The 20,343-nt window shown below is 37.2% G+C and overlaps 3 protein-coding genes across 6 annotated transcripts in view; 2 read left to right on the top strand and 1 right to left on the bottom strand.

Annotated features, from left to right (window-relative positions):
* The window catches only part of skap1 (src kinase associated phosphoprotein 1), a 31,001-nt gene extending 28,763 nt beyond the window's left edge, over positions 1-2,238 (top strand). Inside the window, exons 12-13 of the mRNA XM_084134671.1 lie at positions 17-110; positions 594-2,238. Of these exons, the coding sequence (XP_083990797.1) occupies positions 17-109 (93 nt within the window). The 3' untranslated portion in view covers position 110; positions 594-2,238. The remainder of the gene's footprint in view (positions 1-16; positions 111-593) is intronic.
* A 159-nt stretch (positions 2,239-2,397) lies between these two features.
* Positions 2,398-5,844, bottom strand: psme3 (proteasome activator subunit 3). Its single transcript, XM_084134672.1, has 11 exons — positions 5,686-5,844; positions 5,047-5,079; positions 4,900-4,962; positions 4,693-4,797; positions 4,302-4,347; positions 4,100-4,218; positions 3,952-4,020; positions 3,656-3,723; positions 3,518-3,572; positions 3,340-3,426; positions 2,398-3,197 (listed from the first exon to the last, which is right to left on the bottom strand). The coding sequence occupies exons 1-11, from the start codon at positions 5,725-5,727 to the stop codon at positions 3,117-3,119; spliced, it is 768 nt and encodes a 255-aa protein (XP_083990798.1). The 5' UTR covers positions 5,728-5,844; the 3' UTR covers positions 2,398-3,116.
* Positions 5,845-6,271: 427 nt separating this feature from the next.
* On the top strand, positions 6,272-19,712 carry nbr1a (NBR1 autophagy cargo receptor a). 4 transcript variants are annotated; one of them, XM_084134504.1, is made up of 21 exons: positions 6,291-6,510; positions 6,901-6,963; positions 7,130-7,148; positions 7,257-7,279; positions 8,382-8,564; positions 11,432-11,509; positions 11,638-11,852; positions 12,528-12,647; positions 12,772-13,023; positions 13,272-13,431; positions 13,522-13,770; positions 13,877-13,999; positions 14,085-14,160; positions 14,302-14,388; positions 15,132-15,308; positions 15,400-15,525; positions 15,681-16,146; positions 16,269-16,351; positions 17,120-17,186; positions 17,638-17,740; positions 18,836-19,712. In XM_084134504.1, the coding sequence occupies exons 1-21, from the start codon at positions 6,409-6,411 to the stop codon at positions 19,013-19,015; spliced, it is 2,952 nt and encodes a 983-aa protein (XP_083990630.1). In that variant the 5' UTR covers positions 6,291-6,408; the 3' UTR covers positions 19,016-19,712. The 4 variants fall into 4 exon arrangements, with proteins under 4 accessions (XP_083990632.1, XP_083990631.1, XP_083990630.1 ...); XM_084134503.1 differs by having other exon boundaries at positions 14,278-14,388; XM_084134506.1 differs by lacking the exon at positions 7,130-7,148 and having other exon boundaries at positions 6,272-6,510; positions 6,901-6,978.
* Positions 19,713-20,343: the final 631 nt, after the last annotated feature.

The raw sequence follows: 20,343 nt of genomic DNA, 5'->3' as shown, positions 1-20,343 counted from the left end.
TGTCTTTCTAAACTAGGAATACAACATCCATGGATGGTGGGTCGGAGAGATAGACGGTGCTATCGGAATAGTCCCCAAGGAGTTTTTGCATCCTGCTTATATTCTATGAGGTACTTATAGTCACAGAATCATTCTACATGATCACTTATCATAGGACATAAACAAGAACAGCTCCCTAGCTCTCTTAAACTGAGAGTGAGAAATAAATGTAAAGTGTATTAACATATTGTTAAAGTTACAAATGCCATTGTCCTATCTGTGAACTACCACTGTTTTAAAGTTTAAAAAGTTTTCATAATTGCTTCAGCATTAAATCTTATTCCTCCATGCTGACACCTGCTGGAAATTATTGCAACTACAAAGAAATATGGCAGTATTATACAGAGGCTTTGACTGAAATCGCATACTTTCTTGAGTAGGTACTTATTTTGATTAAACAACTGCTAAAAATTACTGTGAATTCGGACATACTACTTTTGTCTCATACTGTTTTTCGCATACTATATAGTAGGGAAGTATGCGATTTCAGATGCAGCCGGAGTGTATTGTTCAAACTGGTTTTAAATATATATTTTTAATGTTTTCTCTTCTAGGTTTGCTTTTTGTGAAGATCACAGAATTTCCAGGGTTATAATAACACTTTCACATGTCATTGTTTCTAAATTGTAAACGAATAGATTCTAACGGATAGTTCACCCTGAAATTAAAATGAAGTCATAAATTACTCACCCTAGTAATGCCGTATGCCCTTCATTCTTTGATGGACTACAAAAGGAGTACTTTTAAAGAATGTCCCGCTCGCGCTCGTCCATATGGGTGATTCTATAATTCATTTGGTGTCCAAAGTCATTCTTTTTTCTGCTTTTTTCAAATGGTTATATTTTAAATTATTTTTAATAATTTGTTACTCATTGTCATGGGTCACAAAATGTTACAGGCCATAACAATACATTTTCTGTAAAAAGTGTCTCATGATTTCTTGTCAGTGTATTTTTTTCCATTATGTATCATTGTATAATCAAAATATTTTATTTTACTTTTCTCTTTGTAATATTTCATTTATTTTATTTATAAAAGTCATAAATAGTCATTTTTCCTAATTCTACAACATTCAATTTTAAAAATAACCTTATAATAAATGTGTGTTTATAAATCTTGCATCAATTCTGTTAGTTGCCTTTAAATTGGTGGAATTATCTCCCACAACTATGCAGGAAATGATGCCACTTTCCCTCACTGATGAAGCACTGAAAGGCATGTGTGCTTTCTCTGAGAAAATATTTTAATCAGAAGTTCTTACACCGAGTTATTTTGTAAACCGTCAAAATTGTTACCTTAATATCAAAAGGAAACCAGAATGTATCACTGATCACACAGTGGGTTGTTTAAAAGTATTTTATTCATGATTTCATTTGTGCCATGTGCTCTTAGCATTTATGCTAGCTAGTGGAGTTTTTGGCTAATTTTGATTTTTTTTTTTTTTGAAATGCTACATTTGTCTCCAATTATAGAATCACTCATATAATGGCAGTGAATAGCAACCAGCATCAAACTTTTTAAAAAGCCACAAAAGTATCAAAGTATGATCCCATGTGACACGTGCCGTATATTCCAAGTGTTCAGGGGGGTATAATATATGAAATTTAATGTATTGTTTAATGATAATTCTGAAAAATTAGTCATTTATTACTTAATTTTCATTTTAGGGTGAACTATCCCTTTAAGTAAAATTGGATTTTAGTTAATTTCTAGAAATGGCAAACTAAAAAAAGAAAATCCAAATAATTTCTTGCATTTTTTTGTGCAAGTCTTTTTATATATTACATTATCAGTGTACACTAAGTCAAGGCATATCTAAATCTAATTCTCTGATTTGTTCAAGCATATGCCATATTTACACAAATTGTGTACGAGAAACATTTGTAGTTTGAAACTTATTTTCCAGTTTCTCTCATTTATTATGTAAAGACTAATGTAAAGTCTTTCAACAGCACAAATTACTGAATACAATTATTTTCAAGCAAAATTTAGGCTGTAACAGCATCTTAAAAAAGCCATCGACTTGTTAAGAGTTATTCTATATGTGAGGCGTTTTCTTTTCAAATACATTTATATTTGAAATTGTTGAGTTAATAGTGTGTACTAATAACCAATTCAGCTGATATTACTTCATGGAAATAACTTGTCATACCACAGTTTGCTTTAATAAAAAGAGAAATAAAGAGCCTTTGTACTTTGGACTTGCCTATTTTTTTGTGGTGTAAAATTTAATCTACTTGCATTCATACATGGACTGCAGTTCTAGAACAATGCAAGTTCTTTAATATGGAACAAAGAATAAAAATATTCAGGACAAAAGCACAACACAAGAACAGTTAATGACGTCTATGTCTTGAATGTATTGTAAAACAATAGTTTATTCAGCAAAATGTAATTTATCACTCTTAAAACTGGACAAAAAGAACCTTAAAAAGCTTCCAGAATTTGATGTAATTTCAGATGAAAATATAATATTCCATCATGTTATAACAACTGTCAGTTCAAACTCCAAATAAAATCTTGCAGATGAACCACCTTGCTTCCATTTTAGCCTACATGAACATTTCAGATGAACAACGTAAACTGCTTAAATGAAATACAGCATCAATAAGAGCTTCTCCGCTTCTCGACCGGAGAAACCGACCATTAAGGGTAGATCCATATTCACGTAACCCCATAAGGAAGCTCAGAAACACGTGAAATTAACTTAAAAACAGAGCTACATGGAATTTGGCTTTGCAAAAAAAAAAGAAACCCATTGTTGAAACGTCTCTTTAATTAAAGAAAACCAAATCTGAGAGTTTCCTCAGGACGCATGTTCAGGCTCTGCCTTTATACATTTACACTGTCCGCTAAGAAACAAAAGATAAATCAAAAAGGGCTCAATTTAAAGGGTTTAAAATAGTGACCATATTTTACAATTCTATCTTAAGTGGCATGTTCTATCAGGCCTGATTGAGCGGTCCCACTCTAGGCCTGGTTATAATGGGTGACAGGACTGCTCTAGAACCATCTGAAGGCTAAAGCTAGCTCCAAACGGTGGAACAACGGGCCAAGAACGAAAGGGGAGGGTGATCTTAATACAGAGCGTCAGTGTTGCTGCTCCTCGGCCTCTTGATCTTCTCGATGTTCTTCAGGATCATGTCATGTAATGTTACCTGCAAGACAATTTTGCTTTATTAAATCAGTTACCAGGACAGCACATACATGCAGTATTCTAAACTTTTTCCGCACATCAAAACAAAGGTAATCTTCAAAAATAATTTGCAAAACTATATTTGTTGTTACAGCAATACTTACGTATTGATTTCTCAGCTCTGACACTATGATCTTGAGGCTGATGTATTCTTTCTCATCAATCTCCGTCACTGTGCGACGATAATCCTCCTATAAAAGTCAAAATATATATTACGCATGTGAAATAACTACTGTATCCCTGATCTAAATGCCATGTATGTGTACTGGAGATATGACTTACAACATGAGGGTATTTTGCCATTTTGGAAACCAGCTTTGCCCTTGTGATGTAGTACCTACAAAAGATAGTATTTAAATAATACGAAGAAAATAAAATAAAGCCTGAACGTAAATCTTCATCTGACGTAGAGTGACGTACCTTGATATCTGATCTAAGAAAGAAGCTGCTTCCGCTTCCACTGTTCTGAGTTCAGCAACCGTCTCCTCCTGTGGATAGTGAAGGTAAACAGAATCACAACCAGGTTTTGACAATTTCTGCATTTGACGTTCCCTGACAGGACCAAAACTTCCTTGATGTTTCTTTTTAAACACCAAAATTTACCATAAACTGTGACAAATTACTGCTTCTCCTAGTCTATAACAAATGTTGCTAATTACTGTTGAAAGACATTTAATTAACAGGCAAACAAAGAACTGAAGGATGTGGCACAATACCTGAATTGAGACGCCAAAATTGTTGCCGTCTTCTATTCTTGGGATTAACAACTGAACCCACATCTTGACCTAGAAAACGACAGAAATTACATTTACCCAGAACACTTTAAATGAGAGTATGTCTGAGACTATGGTTACATGGACATACCGTGTTGCACTTTTCTATGAGAGTTCTGAGTTCAGGCTTGACTTTTTCGATCAGTTCCACCAACTTGCCATTGCTTTTCATCATTCCACCAGGCATGACAAAGACCTTGGTCCCGCCAACTACAAACAGAAAACATAGAATAATGTAGGGAGGAGTGTCTGTATCGACGCGTTTCAAACTTACTTTAGTCAGGAAAACTCACCTTTGTCATCTGCGCCATCTTCGAGTTTCCTCTTTTTAGCATTTTGCTATTGAAGAAATATTTCAGGGTTACTGGCTGATCTTTTTGTTTCATGTATGGAATCTTATTTCCACCACAGAATAAAAAATAAAAAAGGTAATTGTGACTTTCTCACAATTCTATCTCCCCCCCAGCATTCATTCATATATCAATTCTGAGGGGGGGAAACTGACTGTTCTCAGAATTGTGAGGGGAAAAAAGTCAGAATTAAGAGATGAAACGTTTTTTTATTCCGTGGCAGAAACAATCTTCCATAATGTTTTGCACAAAGCAACAGAAGCCTATTTTTTTTTTTTTTTTTTACCCAAGACTTTTTGACTGATGAATGAAGACACTTAAAATGACTGTTTACCCCCTCAAGCCCATCGTGGACGTCTGCAAGTAGAATTGGGTCTGGCACTGTCAGATTGATCTCTGAATGAATTTCTTTCAGCTCACGGATATTAATTGAGGGATCCTAAAAAATAAAGAAAAAAGACAAGACAATCAAAATGCTATTTAGAACATCTGAAGAAGTAAATGTCAAGAATGCATCATATTCTATGATTAAATGCTTTACCTTCAAAAACTGGTCCAGTTCTAACAATTTCTTTGGGAAAAAGTTTGCAACCAAGTCTTCAGCCTAAATTTGAACGATTAAACCGTAAGCAGCCCAATTGTCAAAGAAATGTTCATATATAAACTTTCGGTAAGTGCAGTAACTTACCTCTGCTGTAATTCGTTCCCTGAAAGCATCAACCTGGCAAATAGGCAAGATAAGAAATATTCATATACAACTTTTTAATCACAAGACTGGCAATTTTGAGTTTTGGTGTCACAATTTATAATGTCGTGTGTTTAAAAGGCATTCGCTTTTAGAAAAATAAATAAAACAACGGGTGGCCCTTCTATTGTAGGACGCTAAATGTTCTAAACATGTAACGTTACCATATAATCGAGCCGATTCCCACTATCCCATGACTTGTTAACTCGCGATCTTCACCGTAATCCCTTGCAAACATAATCAAAGATTTAATGTCAAAATCGGGGTTGAAGCAGTTATGCATTTCTCCCGCAGCAACATGCTGCTGTGCTAAAAACACGCTTCATTCACACACATTCATCCCAAGCATGTGGGAGCTCTGGCTTTCCCTTGAAGATTTGATATGTATAATCCACAAATACTTTACCACAATATTAATTTTCTCTTTTAAAACACAAGTGATTTTACAAGCATATGTGCGTGTAAAAGTTAGCTAACGCGCTCACGAGGTGAATCGCGCACAAGCCGGCTAGCCGCAAGCTAACTACAAACAGTTCATCTGAGTGCTCCTTATTTAAATAACGTAAGCGGTGAGAAATTTACCTTTTTCTTGATCTCATTGTCCACCTTAAGAAGCGAAGACATCGTATTAATTCAATAAATGGGAAAAGTAAGGGATTGTCCTAAAAGCATTAACTAACCGTGTGGCTTACTAACTGCTGTCAGCCACAAGGCACTTGCGCGCTTCTAGATGACGCACAAGCTTCGAGACCGTAGATGTAAGTACATAGAAATCACATCAGCACTGTCGTGTGGAAACATTTCATCTTCATTCATTTTTAATTTGACACAATCTGCAATACGCATAATCATCTGGCATTCATGAAAAAACAAGTTAATACAATATAGTAATCGCGTCGACGTATCGCTGTAATCAGCAGAGCAACTATTGCTATAATGGTATCTATGTATTCACTCTATGTTCGCGGCAACTTCGAAATACGTATGTGAATGCGTGCGTCATATTTTTATCTGTATAAATATTATTTATTGGAATCAGAATTTTAAATACTTACAGAACCAATAAAATACTTTCACGAGCTATTTAAATAAGTTTGATAAAGATGATAATAAAAAATATTTAGTTAGGAATAGGACGTAAGGAAATCTGAGACACTTCCTGTGACGTATGTTGGGGGCGTGTACGAATCTAGCGATGTAAACAAGAACGCAAAAGACAAGACTCACAGTGTTGACACCACAACGGGTATTTTTAGAGCATCATATCACCGCATCATCCGTATCAATTGATTCTGGCTCACAGTCATGAACCTCCCCGTCACTGTCAAAGTGAACTTTAGGGGCAACGTGAAGAAATTTCCAGTCTTGGACACGAACAAAGCACAGTGGGAGACTGTGGAGGCCTGGGTAAGGAGTCATTAAGCCTTGCTGGGTGGCGTTTATGTGGGGACGTTTACATTTCTTGGTCCTGGAAGGCCGTAGCTGAGGCCTACATAAACAAACCTTAACCGCGTTTAACCTTAAGTAAAAATATGTAATCCTATCATAGCACATATATCATAACTCATATCTCAGTTCTGTCTTTTATACAGCCCCCAGTGATCTAAATTGCAACAATATCTGTCATTTGCTTTTGACCTTTCTGTTCGGCCATAAATCAGATGACGGCTTGTAAATAAAGCGTAACGTTGGAGGATATTGTTTTTCACTCTAATCTGCCTGTAACTCTTCGGATGTCTTACAAATCTCTGCAGTTTTTGATGGTGTTTGTTTACATTGCCTTTTTATAACCTCTAGATTAAAACTACATTCGGCTTGAGCCATTTTCAAGTGAAATATTTTGATGAGGACAACGAGGAGGTAAATAATCACAGTGTAATAACGAGTTTTACATTTATTTTTGATTTAATAGATTTCATTGATGCTTATCCTTTTAACATATGAGTATGACAACAATCAGTAAACTGTTTATTGTTATAAATCTATTTTCAATGGTACTTCTATTGACATCCTCTTATTTTTACAGGTGTGCATTAACAGTCAAGGTTTGTAATAAATTCAATCAATGGTTTTCACAAAATATGTTATCTGTAGTGTTGAAATATTGATGTCATAATAAATATGATTGTTTTTATCATTTGACAACACCACAGATGAATATACAGAAGCTCTAAAGGTAAGGACATCAATATTTTTGAATTTCTGTGATGCACAAGTCAGTCTACTCCACTGAGGCCCACTGTCATCATCATCATCATAATTATATATATATATATATATACAGACCCTTTCCAAAAAATTAGAATATCATGGAAAAGTTTATTTCCATAATTCCATTCAAAACGTTAAACTTCCATAGATTATAGATTCAGGGCCCACAACTTAAACGATTTCAAGTATTTAGTTGTTTATTTGTACATAATTTGGGCTTCCAGCTCATAAAACCCACGAAAACAGGATTTCAAAAAATTAGAATATTACATGAAATCACACAGTAATTACACAGTGATACCATGGTCATTGAACCAGGTTTTGGTTCTTTTGGAAGTGTGGGCAGGTGCAAATCCTGCTGGAAAATGAAGTCAGCATCTCCATAAAGCTTGTCTGCTGAGGGAAGCATGAAGTGCTCTGAAAATGTCTTGGTAGACGGCTGCGTTGAGTGGACAGCACAGTGGACCAACACCAGCCGATGACATGGCTCCCCAAACCAACACAGACTGTGGAAACTTCACACTGGACTTCAAGCATCTTGGATTGTGTGCCTCTCCATTCTTCCTCCAGACTCTGGGACCTTGGTTTCCAAATGAGATGCAAAATTTGCTCTCATCAGAAAAAGAGGACTTTGGTCCACTGTGCTTTATTAAATCCAGAGTCAACGCAGCCGTCTACCAGGACATTTTCAGAGCACTTCATGCTTCCTTAATTTTCCAGCAGGATTTGCACCTGCCCACACTGCCAAAAGAACCAAAACCTGGTTCAATGACCATGGTATCACTGTGTAATTACTGTGTGATTTCATGTAATATTCTAATTTTTTGAAATCCTGTTTTCGTGGGTTTTATGAGCTGGAAGCCCAAATTATGTACAAATAAACAACTAAATACTTGAAATCGTTTAAGTTGTGGGCCCTGAATCTATAATCCATGGAAGTTTAACGTTTTGAATGGAATTATGGAAATAAATAAACTTTTCCATGATATTCTAATTTTTTGGAAAGGGTCTATATATATATATATATATAAATCCAAGGCTTTAAACAAGGCTTTTTTTTTATTTAGAGTTCATTTAAGCAAGCCAATCAGCTGCACATGAATGTCTATAAGATGAAGGGTCAGGCAGAGGGTGGTGCGGTGAAGGCAGAGATGAAGGAACTAAAGATAGACCCTAGACCAGCTCCACCGTATCGAGCAAGGGTCAAGATGGCAGACAAGGAGACCCAGGTGACCCCCGAGCGGGACTCGGTAAGCAGTTTGCAAACTTTTAAACATTCTGTATGCCAGGGGTGTCAAACTCAATTTCTGCCTGAGCCATGTGAGCATTATCTGTTTCTGTACCATCAAAAGGGCCAACTGGAAATTTAAGCCTACTTTCATTCCTTCTTATCAGGGGCATTTCTAGAGCATTTTTGTTGTTGTTGCAAAAACAGCACCAAAGCTTTCAATTCTGGTGATTTTGGGAGTAGTCTTTATTTATTTATATGTAACAAACATTAAATATGTGCTGCATGCAGATAATTTAATATGTTTAATATTACAGTCTAATTTCCTACCTATAGGCCTTTTTTTAAATCTAAAAAAACTGGTTATGGTTTGGTTGATGATGATAAACTCCCCACATATTTATACATTGGACCTCTGTTTCATCATGGTAGTTTATTATAGATGCATATAATGTATTGCATAGGGGTGTGTGATTTTGACAAAAGATCATATACTTATGGGATTAGATACTTTCTGAGATTTTATCGATAATTTGCTGTTGAATATTGATAATAGAAATTATTTAAAAAATGAAATGATACTTTAAATGTAAAATTAAAACAGCCGATAGGTGGCAGCAAGTCCCTGTTAATGAGTGAGTCATTGAATCATTCATTCAAAAAATTTGTTAATTTATTAACGAAACACTGCAGTGTGTTGCTTAGAGTTGCAAAAAAGTGGAACTATTTTCGTTGGCGAAATAGAGCAAAAACAGGCAATTTTGTGTCTAAAATGTTAGTCACTTAATATTAACTTGTTTATTAAAATGTTGTATAAAATCAATATCATATTTGTAATTATGCTTAGGGGTGGGAGATATTGACAAAAATGAATATCTTGATATTTTTTTCCAATATCTCGATATCGATATTCAGACGATATTTTTGCCATCCTTCAAAGAAATGTGTGCAAACTGGCAAAGAAGGTCCAGTTGGTCTTTTGACTTGCTGCATTTGACCTATTATTATAGGCTATAGAAAAAAAAAACAATAAAGGAGCTAACTAAACAGAATCTGAGGTAGCCCCTATTTTTTCCACTTACAAAATAAAAAAATAAAAAAAACGGAACTAGGCACCTCTTGCAACAGTGATTATTAAATCAAACAACAATATTGTTGATGATAAATTCAAACTAAAAAAAAATTTATTTACAAAACGCTATAAATCCATCCATTTTTTCCCCAAAACGCTATAAATCCATCATTTTTTCTCCAAAAATTGATGGTTTGTCTTTTAAAAAAAGTCTTTTGTCTTTTATTTTTCGTGTTTGCATTTATGAGGAAAAAACAATATTACGTGACAGTTCACCATTATGGACGCGAGTGCTCTGAAAGCGGCACTAAAAGACTTTCAAACTTTCACAGAGACCTCAAAACAGAAAGCACAAAGCCTTTCTTTAAAACGAATTTCGTTTTGTATTAATTGTATCTTAATTTGAATATTTTTTTCATTAACCAATTTCCTGGATTTAATACATAAAAAGTAAATATAGGCTAGCACAACATAAGGTGCTTGAACTGGAGATTATATCATCATGAACCGGACCGTAGCCTACTCGCCTCACAGGCCTAAAAAATTTGAAATATATTTACAGAAAGACAAAACCATCCAAAACAAAATAAAACTATGTAGCCTAATAAATGTGCATTTCTCCGGTGCGTTCACTAGCCTACTGCGAAGATCGCGAGTCAATAGCCTATCGTCAACTTCATCTTTGCAGCCGACACAGAAATTAATAAACAATTAAAATGTTTTATTGCAATATTTTACATATTCATAATCATTTTACAAAACGGTTTTGCGCATGTGCTTCTGCGCGCACTATTTCGAATTTACGTATGAATGTGCGTTTTTGACGACACGGGACCATGGGCTGGGCCACTCGGAGGTTGCTTCCGGGAATAGTACTGCCCTACAGTATTAAAAATCGCTACATATAATTGTTTAGAAGGTTATAGTGTGCGTTATTTGTTTTCTCTTTAACTTCTTTCAGCTCTTTTCATGTTTGGGGGGTCGGATTGTACAAATTATGAAATATTCGATATCCCAATTTTGCATATCGTCCAGACAACAATTTGGATATTATCGTCTAAAGTCGATATATTGCCCACCTCTAATTATGCTGATATTTGGAGAAAAAAAACGGCACTCTGTATGATATTGATTAACTATATTAAATTATATAAATAGAAAAGACATACAGAGGAATTTTTGCCCCTTATATTGTGGGCATTCTAAATGAATTTTAATAAACTAAATCACACAGTGAAAGTGTGCACTCTAAATGCGTAAGCGGACTAGTCTAACTTACTAAGGCCCTTTACCAAATGGCACACTTAATATGCACTTTCGGTCTTGTGGACTTGTGGATCCACATTGTTAAAACGACAATCACAATATTATCATAGACGAGACCCTAAGCATACCTATTTCCATGGCAATGCATCAAGCTGTTACTTAGCGCTGTATGACTGATTATTGCTGCTTCTAAGGACATGAGTGTAAAAAAAAAGCATGAAAGCAGATTGGAATTTAGCAGTAGATCACCCAACACATTGAACGTTGTAATCACACTGGTGTAATCATATGCATCAAAGGGTTAATATTCACAAGGAAAGCACTAAATGAGAAGTGTTAACTGAGAAGTGATAACCGAGGCGTTTCATATGTACATTTCAGATATTCACTTTCCAGTTTCACACCTGTGCTATGTGCATCTTTATAGTGTGAGCTGTTTATTAGTTTATGCATATCTTTTAACAAGATGTAAATAATAATGAACTGGGTTTGTTGCAGAGAAAGACAATTTCAGACTGAGAAAACCCGTTTGTATTGTTTTCCTTAAACAGGCTGTGGCCAAAGAAAACAAAGGGATGAAAACTGAGGAGGAAGCGGTCCCAACGTGGTTCAAATCCTACATGGACCGGGTACTGTATCTTAAAAAAATGTCAAACTGATAATTGAATTGGTCTTTTATAGGTCTTTTTGTTGATTCTGATCCAAAATGTTGCAAAAGTTTTCTCTAAGTTATCAAAAAGTGATCTACTGTTTGCAGTTCAAAGATCAAGTGGTAAGGGAGGTGGTGGACAAGATGTGCAGTGAGTTTTCAGGCCAGTGTTGCACACACAGAGCCTTGGATCCTCCCGCAGAGGAGCCGAGCACCTCCGGCACTCAGAAAGCTACGAGCTCCACCACGCTAAGGGCCTCTAGCTCAACTCCAAATTGCAGTAGTTGCAAAGGACCGGCCACTGGGGGAGGATATCAGTGCAGGTGAGACCGTCCAAAAACTTGTTTCAAGAATATTTATTATTACACACTCTTTGAGAAACTAAATCACAGGATGTATTTCTTATTTATTCATTTAGCAGATGCTTTAATCAAACGCGACTTACAAATGAGGAATACAACAAAAGATTCATCTTAAATTGCCAATATGAGAATACAACATAAATCAGAATGGTACAAGCTAGAACAGAGAAGAGTTAAGAAATAGTGAAAGTATAGAATTTTTTTTCTCAGCAGGATGCAGTTAAAGTCACATTGAAATCAAACCTGACAATTAAATTTTTTTTATGGAATATTACAGTATTTAATTTAATTCTTTAATTTAAAGCACATCGGATTATGTGTTTGCTGACGTGAGGGAGGGACAACCTGTCATGGCAATAGCAAACCACAGCGATCCAATGATCCAGTCAATTCCCGATGTACAAAATCAAATCCTACTATACATTTTTTTCTAGTTTAAGAAGCCGTTTCACTTGAAGACTATCACAACTTCTGTTTAATGCCGACTTTAAGTGCTCATGGAAGAGATGAGTTTTCAGCTGTTTCTCGAATATTGTCAGGGATCCGGCTGTCCGGATAGGGTTAGTAAGGTCTTCCCACAAGCAAGATGTCAAATGTAATGCTCAATATAAAAAATTTCTCTCCTTTTATGTGCAGCGTGTGTCCATCTTGCATCTTATGTGAGCCATGTAGTCATAAACACGATCCCAGCCACAACCTAAAGAGAACAAGGACTCCTTTGTCTGTCCCTGAACGTGGAGTTACTCCAGAACCCAGGCAAGCCAAAATAAACACTTGGTGCTCAGAGTTTTGTTGTGCATCCTCTGCTTAACCTGAATGGTTGTTAAGCGATATAATTATACTTGCTAATTGAATTTGATTAATTTTGGCTCATTCTCAGGTTTCTGAGACGGGGTGACAGGACGGTGCGAAAGGCGGAGAGGCAGCGGCTGAAAGCTGAGCGGAGGCAGCTGAAGGCCGAGGTGAAGGAGATCAAGAAGAAGCTGAGGCTGGAGAAGAGAGGGTTGCTGTGGAGTGGAGCCTCCAATGGGACCGCCACCTCGGGCCTTGCCCCCGCTCACGCTCCGTCTCTAGGCCCAGGACCAGCCCCAGCTCCGGCCCTGTGCCCAGACCCTCAAACTTCCAGTCCAGAGTAAGGGCCACACTGAGAGGGGTCAGGGCTGGGTGACCTCCCTACCCAGCCCAGAACAATCATTATCAAGATTATCACATTGTCTGTTATAGTTGAGTTATCGCTGGCAAGTGGATGGAACTACCTCAAAATGCACCCGCTGCCTTTATGTATTACGTCCTTTTTATACTTTTTTTGATATGAGCTTCAAGAAAAAGACAGACGCTGAAACAAAGCTGTTCTGATGATCCTCTGTGCACTCAAACCAGGGGTCCCAAGGTCTCCTGCTGCACCTTGGTGCCCACAATGACTGCCTTGTTTCTGGATGAGAATCTACCAGATGGCACTTGTCTGGAGCCAGGCACCAAGTTCATCAAGTACTGGAAGATGAGGAACACTGGCAACATCAGCTGGACTTCGGATACCAAGGTACTTTTTAAAACCCAATATAAGTTTATATAGGTCAAAAAAAAAAAAAATGTGTGAGCTACGTTTGCATGTGTGTTTGTGTCTTTGTAGTTGAAGTTTATGTGGGGCAACCTGACCCTGGGATCACGGGAGCAAAAAGAGGTGGCAGTGCCCTTTCTGCAGCCGGGTCAGGTTGGTGTGGTGAGTGTGGCGTTTGTGGCGCCCCTGCTGGAGGGCACCTATACGTCTCACTGGCGCCTGGCACACTGTGGAGTGCAATTTGGGCCCAGAGTGTGGTGTAGCATTGTAGTGGTGCCAAGCTCAGGGCAGAAACTCAGCACCCACTGCAGCAAATCACTGGTGAGTCAACCATTGTATCTGTTCTAAAATTGCCTTCCGTAATGTTGCAACGGTATTCACTGTAGTTCCTGAGATTGTCATCAAATACTTTATCTTCCCCTGGTAGAAGACCGATCTCTGTCTGATGGGAAAAGATGGCATGTTCTGGTCAGGCACCAGAGATTGTGAAGTGTCTACCAGCTCCAGAAGAGAATACTACATCCCCTCTGTGGACTTACTGACGGCACAGGTATGTACGTTGTATGTACGTATCCACCTTATGTTTGTTCAGTGATGTGTACCTGACTAATGTCCAAATTCTTGTTGTTGTCCAGGATCTGTTGTCCTTTGAGTTGCTGGATATAAACATTGTGCAAGAATTGGAGAAAGTCCCAGCCAACACTCCCGTTGGTAAGGCCTCATTCTGGTCACAATTATGTAATATATCCTCAGGAAGAATCTGTTCTTCAATGTCTTGTGCATAATTAGTCTGGCATCATTTTTGGAGTAATTGTGTAATCTCCTCAGATATGACCTCCTGTGTGTATCCAGCACTTCATCATGGATCCTTGTTTGGAAAGCACGGAACGGGACTAAACAAAGTCGAGGCTGGACGTTCAGGCAGGAAAAAAACTCAAGGTTAGAGCATCTGATGTGGAATTTGAATTTCTGATTTGTACTTCCATTTAACAACCACTACAGATAATTTCTGTCTTAATATCAGGATAGGTCCTATATACTCAAATCAGCATTTCACGTACACTACCGTTCAAATGCTTGGGGTCTGTAAGATTTTTCAAATGTTTTTGAAAGAAGTCTCTTATGCTCAGCAAGACTATTTATTTAAAAAATATTGTGAAATAATATTACCTTTTAAAATAACTAATCTAATCGGGTCCTTTCATGGCAAAGGTCATGGCTCAAGAAACATTTCTTATTATTACCAATGTTGAAAATAATTGTGCTTCTTAATATTTTTTGGAAATGGGATTTTTTTTTTCAGGATTCTTTGACGAGTTGAAAGTTTAGCATTTATTTGAAATATAAATCTTTTGTAGCATTACAAATGTCTTTACAGTCACTTTCGATCAATTTAATGCATCCTTGCTGAATAAAAGTATTAATTTCCTAAAAACAAATCTTACTGACCCCAAACTTTTGAACGTTAGTGTATGAATTTCATCAAACAAAGTGGCTTTTGCAAATAAATGACACTAGACTTTTTTCTGACCTTTCTAAAAAAAGAAAAAAGAAGTAGCTCAATTTTTCCCCCCTGATGTTTGGAACTGTTAAAGGCTTTTGTGAATCATGGCCTGTGTGATTAGATCATAGACAGGATGGTAGTGAACTTGTATGTACTGATGTGGCCTGTTCTCTGTTAGTGTTGCTGCCTCAGAAACAGAATGAGCCTCTGGACATTCCAGCCAATGAGGAAGGAGATGAAGACATCAGTGGGACCCAGTTTGTGTGCGAGACTGTGATTCGTTCTCTCACTCTCGAGGAGGAACCAGAACGCAAGCCTCAACGCAGGACTCGGCCCAACCTGAGGAGGCATGATGGTGAGTCTCTGTCTGATGTCTTAGTGCTCAAAGAAAGATATTTTACGGGGCCTCTATTATTTTGATAATTTTACTTTTAATTATTTTGCAGTTCATGACCCTGCTCGCTTTCAGGAGAGATTATTACAGGTGAAGAATGACAGACCTTTGCCAATCAGGCCTGAGGCTCCAGCCCCTGTGCCAAAGCCAGTCATAACAGCGGAATCGGTCATGCCAGGTGTGCATGTTCTCTCTTTGTTTTGTTTTTTTATGTCGCTGTTGCTTAAACGGACATACTGAAAGCACTGAAGTCACTGTAAAGGCAGTGCAAAGAAATGTGTTTTTCTGCTAGAACTGTTCCTTCTTTCAATTCACACTTGGTTATTTCTGCAGTCTTTTCAGAGGCATTGATTGGTTCAAATGAAAACCTCTACACCGACCCAGCTGTGCAGGAGGAGAATGAAGAGGAAGTGGAACAAAAGGGACATGAAAATGATCAAGATAAAGAGGAAGAAGCAGGAGAGTGGGATGAGGTGAGCAGCCAGGTGTCTTCTGCCTCATCTGAGGACTACATTGTCATCCTGCCTGACTGCTTCGATACTTCCAGGCCACTGGGAGAATCAATGTATAGCTCAGCAATGTCCCAGCCTGCAGTCCCTCTTGCCAACGAGCCAGAAGCACCGCAAATCCCGAGCATGGCTGAAGGAGAGAACGAGGAGCCCACCCCTGTTCCAGCGCTTCAAAACACCCTAAATCGGATGCTGTGCACCTCTCAGATATTGGACACCCCCCCTCTGATTCCAGAGATGGTACCTCCATCCATAGCTCTCCCGCCACCCCCATCTCTTCGAACCCACAGGTTAAAGAACATTCAGAGAACCTGCTAATTCTTTTTTTACTAATTAATAATGCAGAGTGAATGTAATGTATTATTATGCATGGACTTTCATTCGTTTTAATCGCTTTATGATTCTTTTGCAGATCAGTGAGATCTCATGATCTTGAGTCAGGACCAGGGGCCTCTAAAGAGAACGCATCATGCCAATCTGAGGATGAGTCAAGTGGTGAGTTTTCTCGTATGCTAGACTCAGTAGCAGTCAAGATTTTATCCCACGATCTGCACAAGAATACACACACACACACATTCTTGTACATCTATCTTTATGAGGACATTCATTGACACAATGCAATCTCTAGCCGCTTACCCTAACCTTACCCATCACAACTAAGTGCCTAACCCGAGCCCTTACCCTAAACCTACCCTTAACCTAATTATAACCTTATCCCTAAAACCAAGTCTTGACCCTCAAACAGGCCTTTAAAGGGGTCTCAGAAAGTGAGGACCGGCCAAAATGTGCTCACTTTACTCTCTTTGTCCTCACTCCAATGGTCTAAAACTCAAACTGGTCCTAACAAAGATATTTGTACAAGTACACACACACACACACACACACACACACACACACACACACACACACACGCACGCAAATAAATAAATAAATAAAAGATAAATCAATAAATATAAACATACTACTACTACTATTATTATTACTTTGAAATTAGTGTCAAGCATTTTAGGTTAAAAGTGTGAGGTGTGAAGAATTCACCAAGAAAAACAAAATACAATTTTTTCATATATATTCAAAGTAAAAATTATTTAATTATTAAATATAAATTAATATGATTGTTTTATAGGCATACATTTCTTTGGTTCAATAGACCAAACCCACTGTCCAAGAGTTGGACTGTAGTTGTTGTTAAACTAGTTTATAGCTTTGAGCCATCTTAAAAAAAAAAGTGTCTCAGAATTGTATGTTGTTTATTTGCCCTAGGTTACAGATCAGCTCATTCAGAGGCCCCTGTTAGTGCCTTTGAGACCTGCGGCTCCCAGGAACTCAGGTATAACAACACAGTGATGTCATTTCTGCTTACATGCATTACAGGCATCACATTATGATTTATTTTAGTATACATCTATTTCAGGAAAGTGAGAAGGATCGGGTTTTGAATATCTACACAATGTCTTTTTTAAATCCACCTTTTTTTAAAGCTGAAAGTTTGAATGCAGCAGAAGAGGAAGTAGGTCTGCAGACAAATGTTTTCCTGTGGTCGACCACATTTTTTCTTTGTTGTCAGTATGGTTGACAACATGCCTATGCTAAATAGTTTGCTTATTTAAAAGAATTTAAAAAAGGTGTTAAGCATGTTAATCATGTTGGCTTTCTTTTTTGTTGTTGACTGTTTTGCTCATAGTGTTGTTTTATGAATGTTAATCTCTGGAGTCCTCTTGTTTTGATGGCACAGAACTATTATGACACGACCTTCTGTTCCTGTTTTTATTCTTCTGCAGGGCACGTCACGGTGGTCTGACAGAGGGGCTGGTGAAGGGAGCACTCTCTGTGGCTGCCTCTGCTTATAAAGCACTCTTTACAGGCCAGAGCACACCGGCACAGGTGTTCGTTTTTCCTCATCAGTGCACGACACTCCAGAACAGAACATAAACAGCCACCATATTGTGACTTTTCTTTCTATTACACTACCATTTAAAAGTTTGGGGTCGGAATATGTCTTATGCTCTGATGCTCATCAATACGGAGCCCCTAAAGGGACGTGGTGATGTAATAAAAGATGTCAATGCTTTTGCATTCTCCTGCAAAACTTTTACGTGCTAGTCGCTCTTCCCGTAACAACGCGCTATTGTTTTATTACAATAGTCTTCTCTTTTTAACATGGAGAATACAATAGTCTTCTCTTTATCACTTTACTTACTTACTAGCTTACTTAAAATGTTATGTATATGACAGTACCAATCATACAGTAGTTAGCCTATTAATGTTGTGCACTGTTGTTTGAGCTGCAGGCGCTCAAGCTAAAGATGATCACAGTTGCACCTTACTAGCGTGTTAATTCTTAACCAAATGCATCCTATATGGGATAAATCAGATATATATTACACAAAATAAACATATTACAACTTACAATTGCACAAAACAAAAGGTTGTGAATGCACAATCAAACTTATAGTCATATAAGAAGGATACACTCTTCCTGTAGCCTATATGACACACTTGCGCTGCAACTGTTGCATTTAACTGTATTTTCCTTTTCGAAGTGATTTAAATCATATTTCAAGTAATTAAAAACCATCATGGTGAACAGTGTGCATCTGAAGTGTCTCAGCTGAAGGAAATAATCCATTATTTATCGGTTTAAATATATCTGGCAAATTTTCTTATCTGGTCGATAACGATAACATTAGGAAAAACATATATCGGCCGATATATCGTACATCCTTATTACAAATAAGTTTGTCACTTTTGATTAATTTAATGCGTCCTTGCTGTATAAAAGTCTTAATTTCTTTAAAAAAAACAAAACAAGTCTTCCTAACCCCAAACTTTTGAACACTAGTGCACTATTTCTAGAAAGTTGCGGCATGCATTGTTTACTTCATTGTGGATTTTCTGCATTCTTTGTTATCTCTGAACTCAGGACTTGGCACGCGAGTGACCTTTTAACATACTAACTCTGGATTGATTCTCTTTCAGCGGCCTGCTGTTGACCCCGCCTGCGAGGATGCCTCCATGATGGCTGTTTTACAGGAGATGGGTTTCAGTAACCAGCCGCTCAATCAGAGGTTGCTGAGGAAGCATCACTACAGTTTGCTCGACGTGGTCAACGAGCTTGTGCAGTTGACCGACAGCGAATGGCACATCTCAAGACACTAGGAAGCACCGTGGCAACCTCAGTGAATTATAGGAATTGTAAATGATTTCATCGTGTTGCAGTAATGAAATGCCTCTGATGTTCTTTTCTTAGAGAAATAGTTTGGACTCTTGAAAAAGAGAACTATATCACTAGAACTGACCATAGCTGCAATGATGCAATTACTTGATTGTAAAATTTTAGTTTCATGTTTGTAGGACATTATGAATGGAGAAACAACATAAGGTTTATAAAGAAGTCTTAATGCTATCTTTATTCAGTGTGTGTGCCCTACTAACACATATAGACTGCTGTTAGGTAGGCTTCAGGTATCTTTTGTACTGCTTGATTAGATAAGACTAATTACCCAGAGGGTTTCCATTTGTTTGAGCACTTTTGCCTCTCAGAGGAAAGATATAAAAAGAAAAGCTTGTGTTGATTTAGTTATTTGTCACAGTGACCTCTATATTTATATATCTTATTTTAAATCACACTAATTCATGTCACACTGGTGTTGGGCTGCCTGACATATAGGAATGTGCAATGAGTTTTTCAGTCATGCTTAACTCAACCAGTGATTGATTGGTCAAAGTTTTTGCTAGGCACCAATTTTGATCATCTTTGTCATTTTCATGTGCAATGTATTACTATGAACTGAAGGCTTATCAACATGGCTTTTTGTGTCCAGCACAGTGAATAAAAAACATTCCATTATAGTTATCATTGTGTTTGAGTTTTATTCGCATTGTATAGTCATGAATCTTCTCGCTATTGTTCAAATCACACCAATCAGCAAAACTATGTTTGGTGAATGTACACATCTGAGTTGCTGAAACAATGGAATGTTCTAAAATAGTTATTGCTTTAGTCAGCTTCTACTTTCAAGGCAGGAAATGAGTACAGATTCCCCAGTCTCTATGTTTTGTATCTTTTTCTTTTTAATGATAGTATTAATTGTCAAATGATAATACAAATAAACTTTTTTGCTACACTTAATATATTAACAAGATATACATCTCTTCTCAGCACAGTGTGTGTAATGTTTCCAAGATATAATGTGCGATCTCTTGGTATTAAATATCAGAAAATATTTTTGATCTCCAACAAAACCATGTTCCAAAAAGGGAATATTTTTGGACAACTCCAGAATACATGAAGATGGTCAACATCGACATGCACATATCCAATATAGTTATGTTGTAGATAATAGTTTACTTTTAGGGGGTAATAAAAAAAACGCACTATTTTTCCATGCAAACTCTTTCCATCTCTGTGAGCAGGTACATATAAGCAAAATACAATATAAAATTATATTTCCCATTTCCGTTTAATATAAATAGATGTGTTTTTT

This window comes from Abramis brama (genome assembly GCF_963993115.1).
Source record: "Abramis brama genome assembly, chromosome: 14".
Taxonomy (NCBI): Eukaryota; Metazoa; Chordata; class Actinopteri; order Cypriniformes; family Leuciscidae; genus Abramis; species Abramis brama.
The sequence above is the reverse complement of the archived record's forward strand: the minus strand, read 5'-3'. Positions and strand labels throughout refer to the sequence as shown.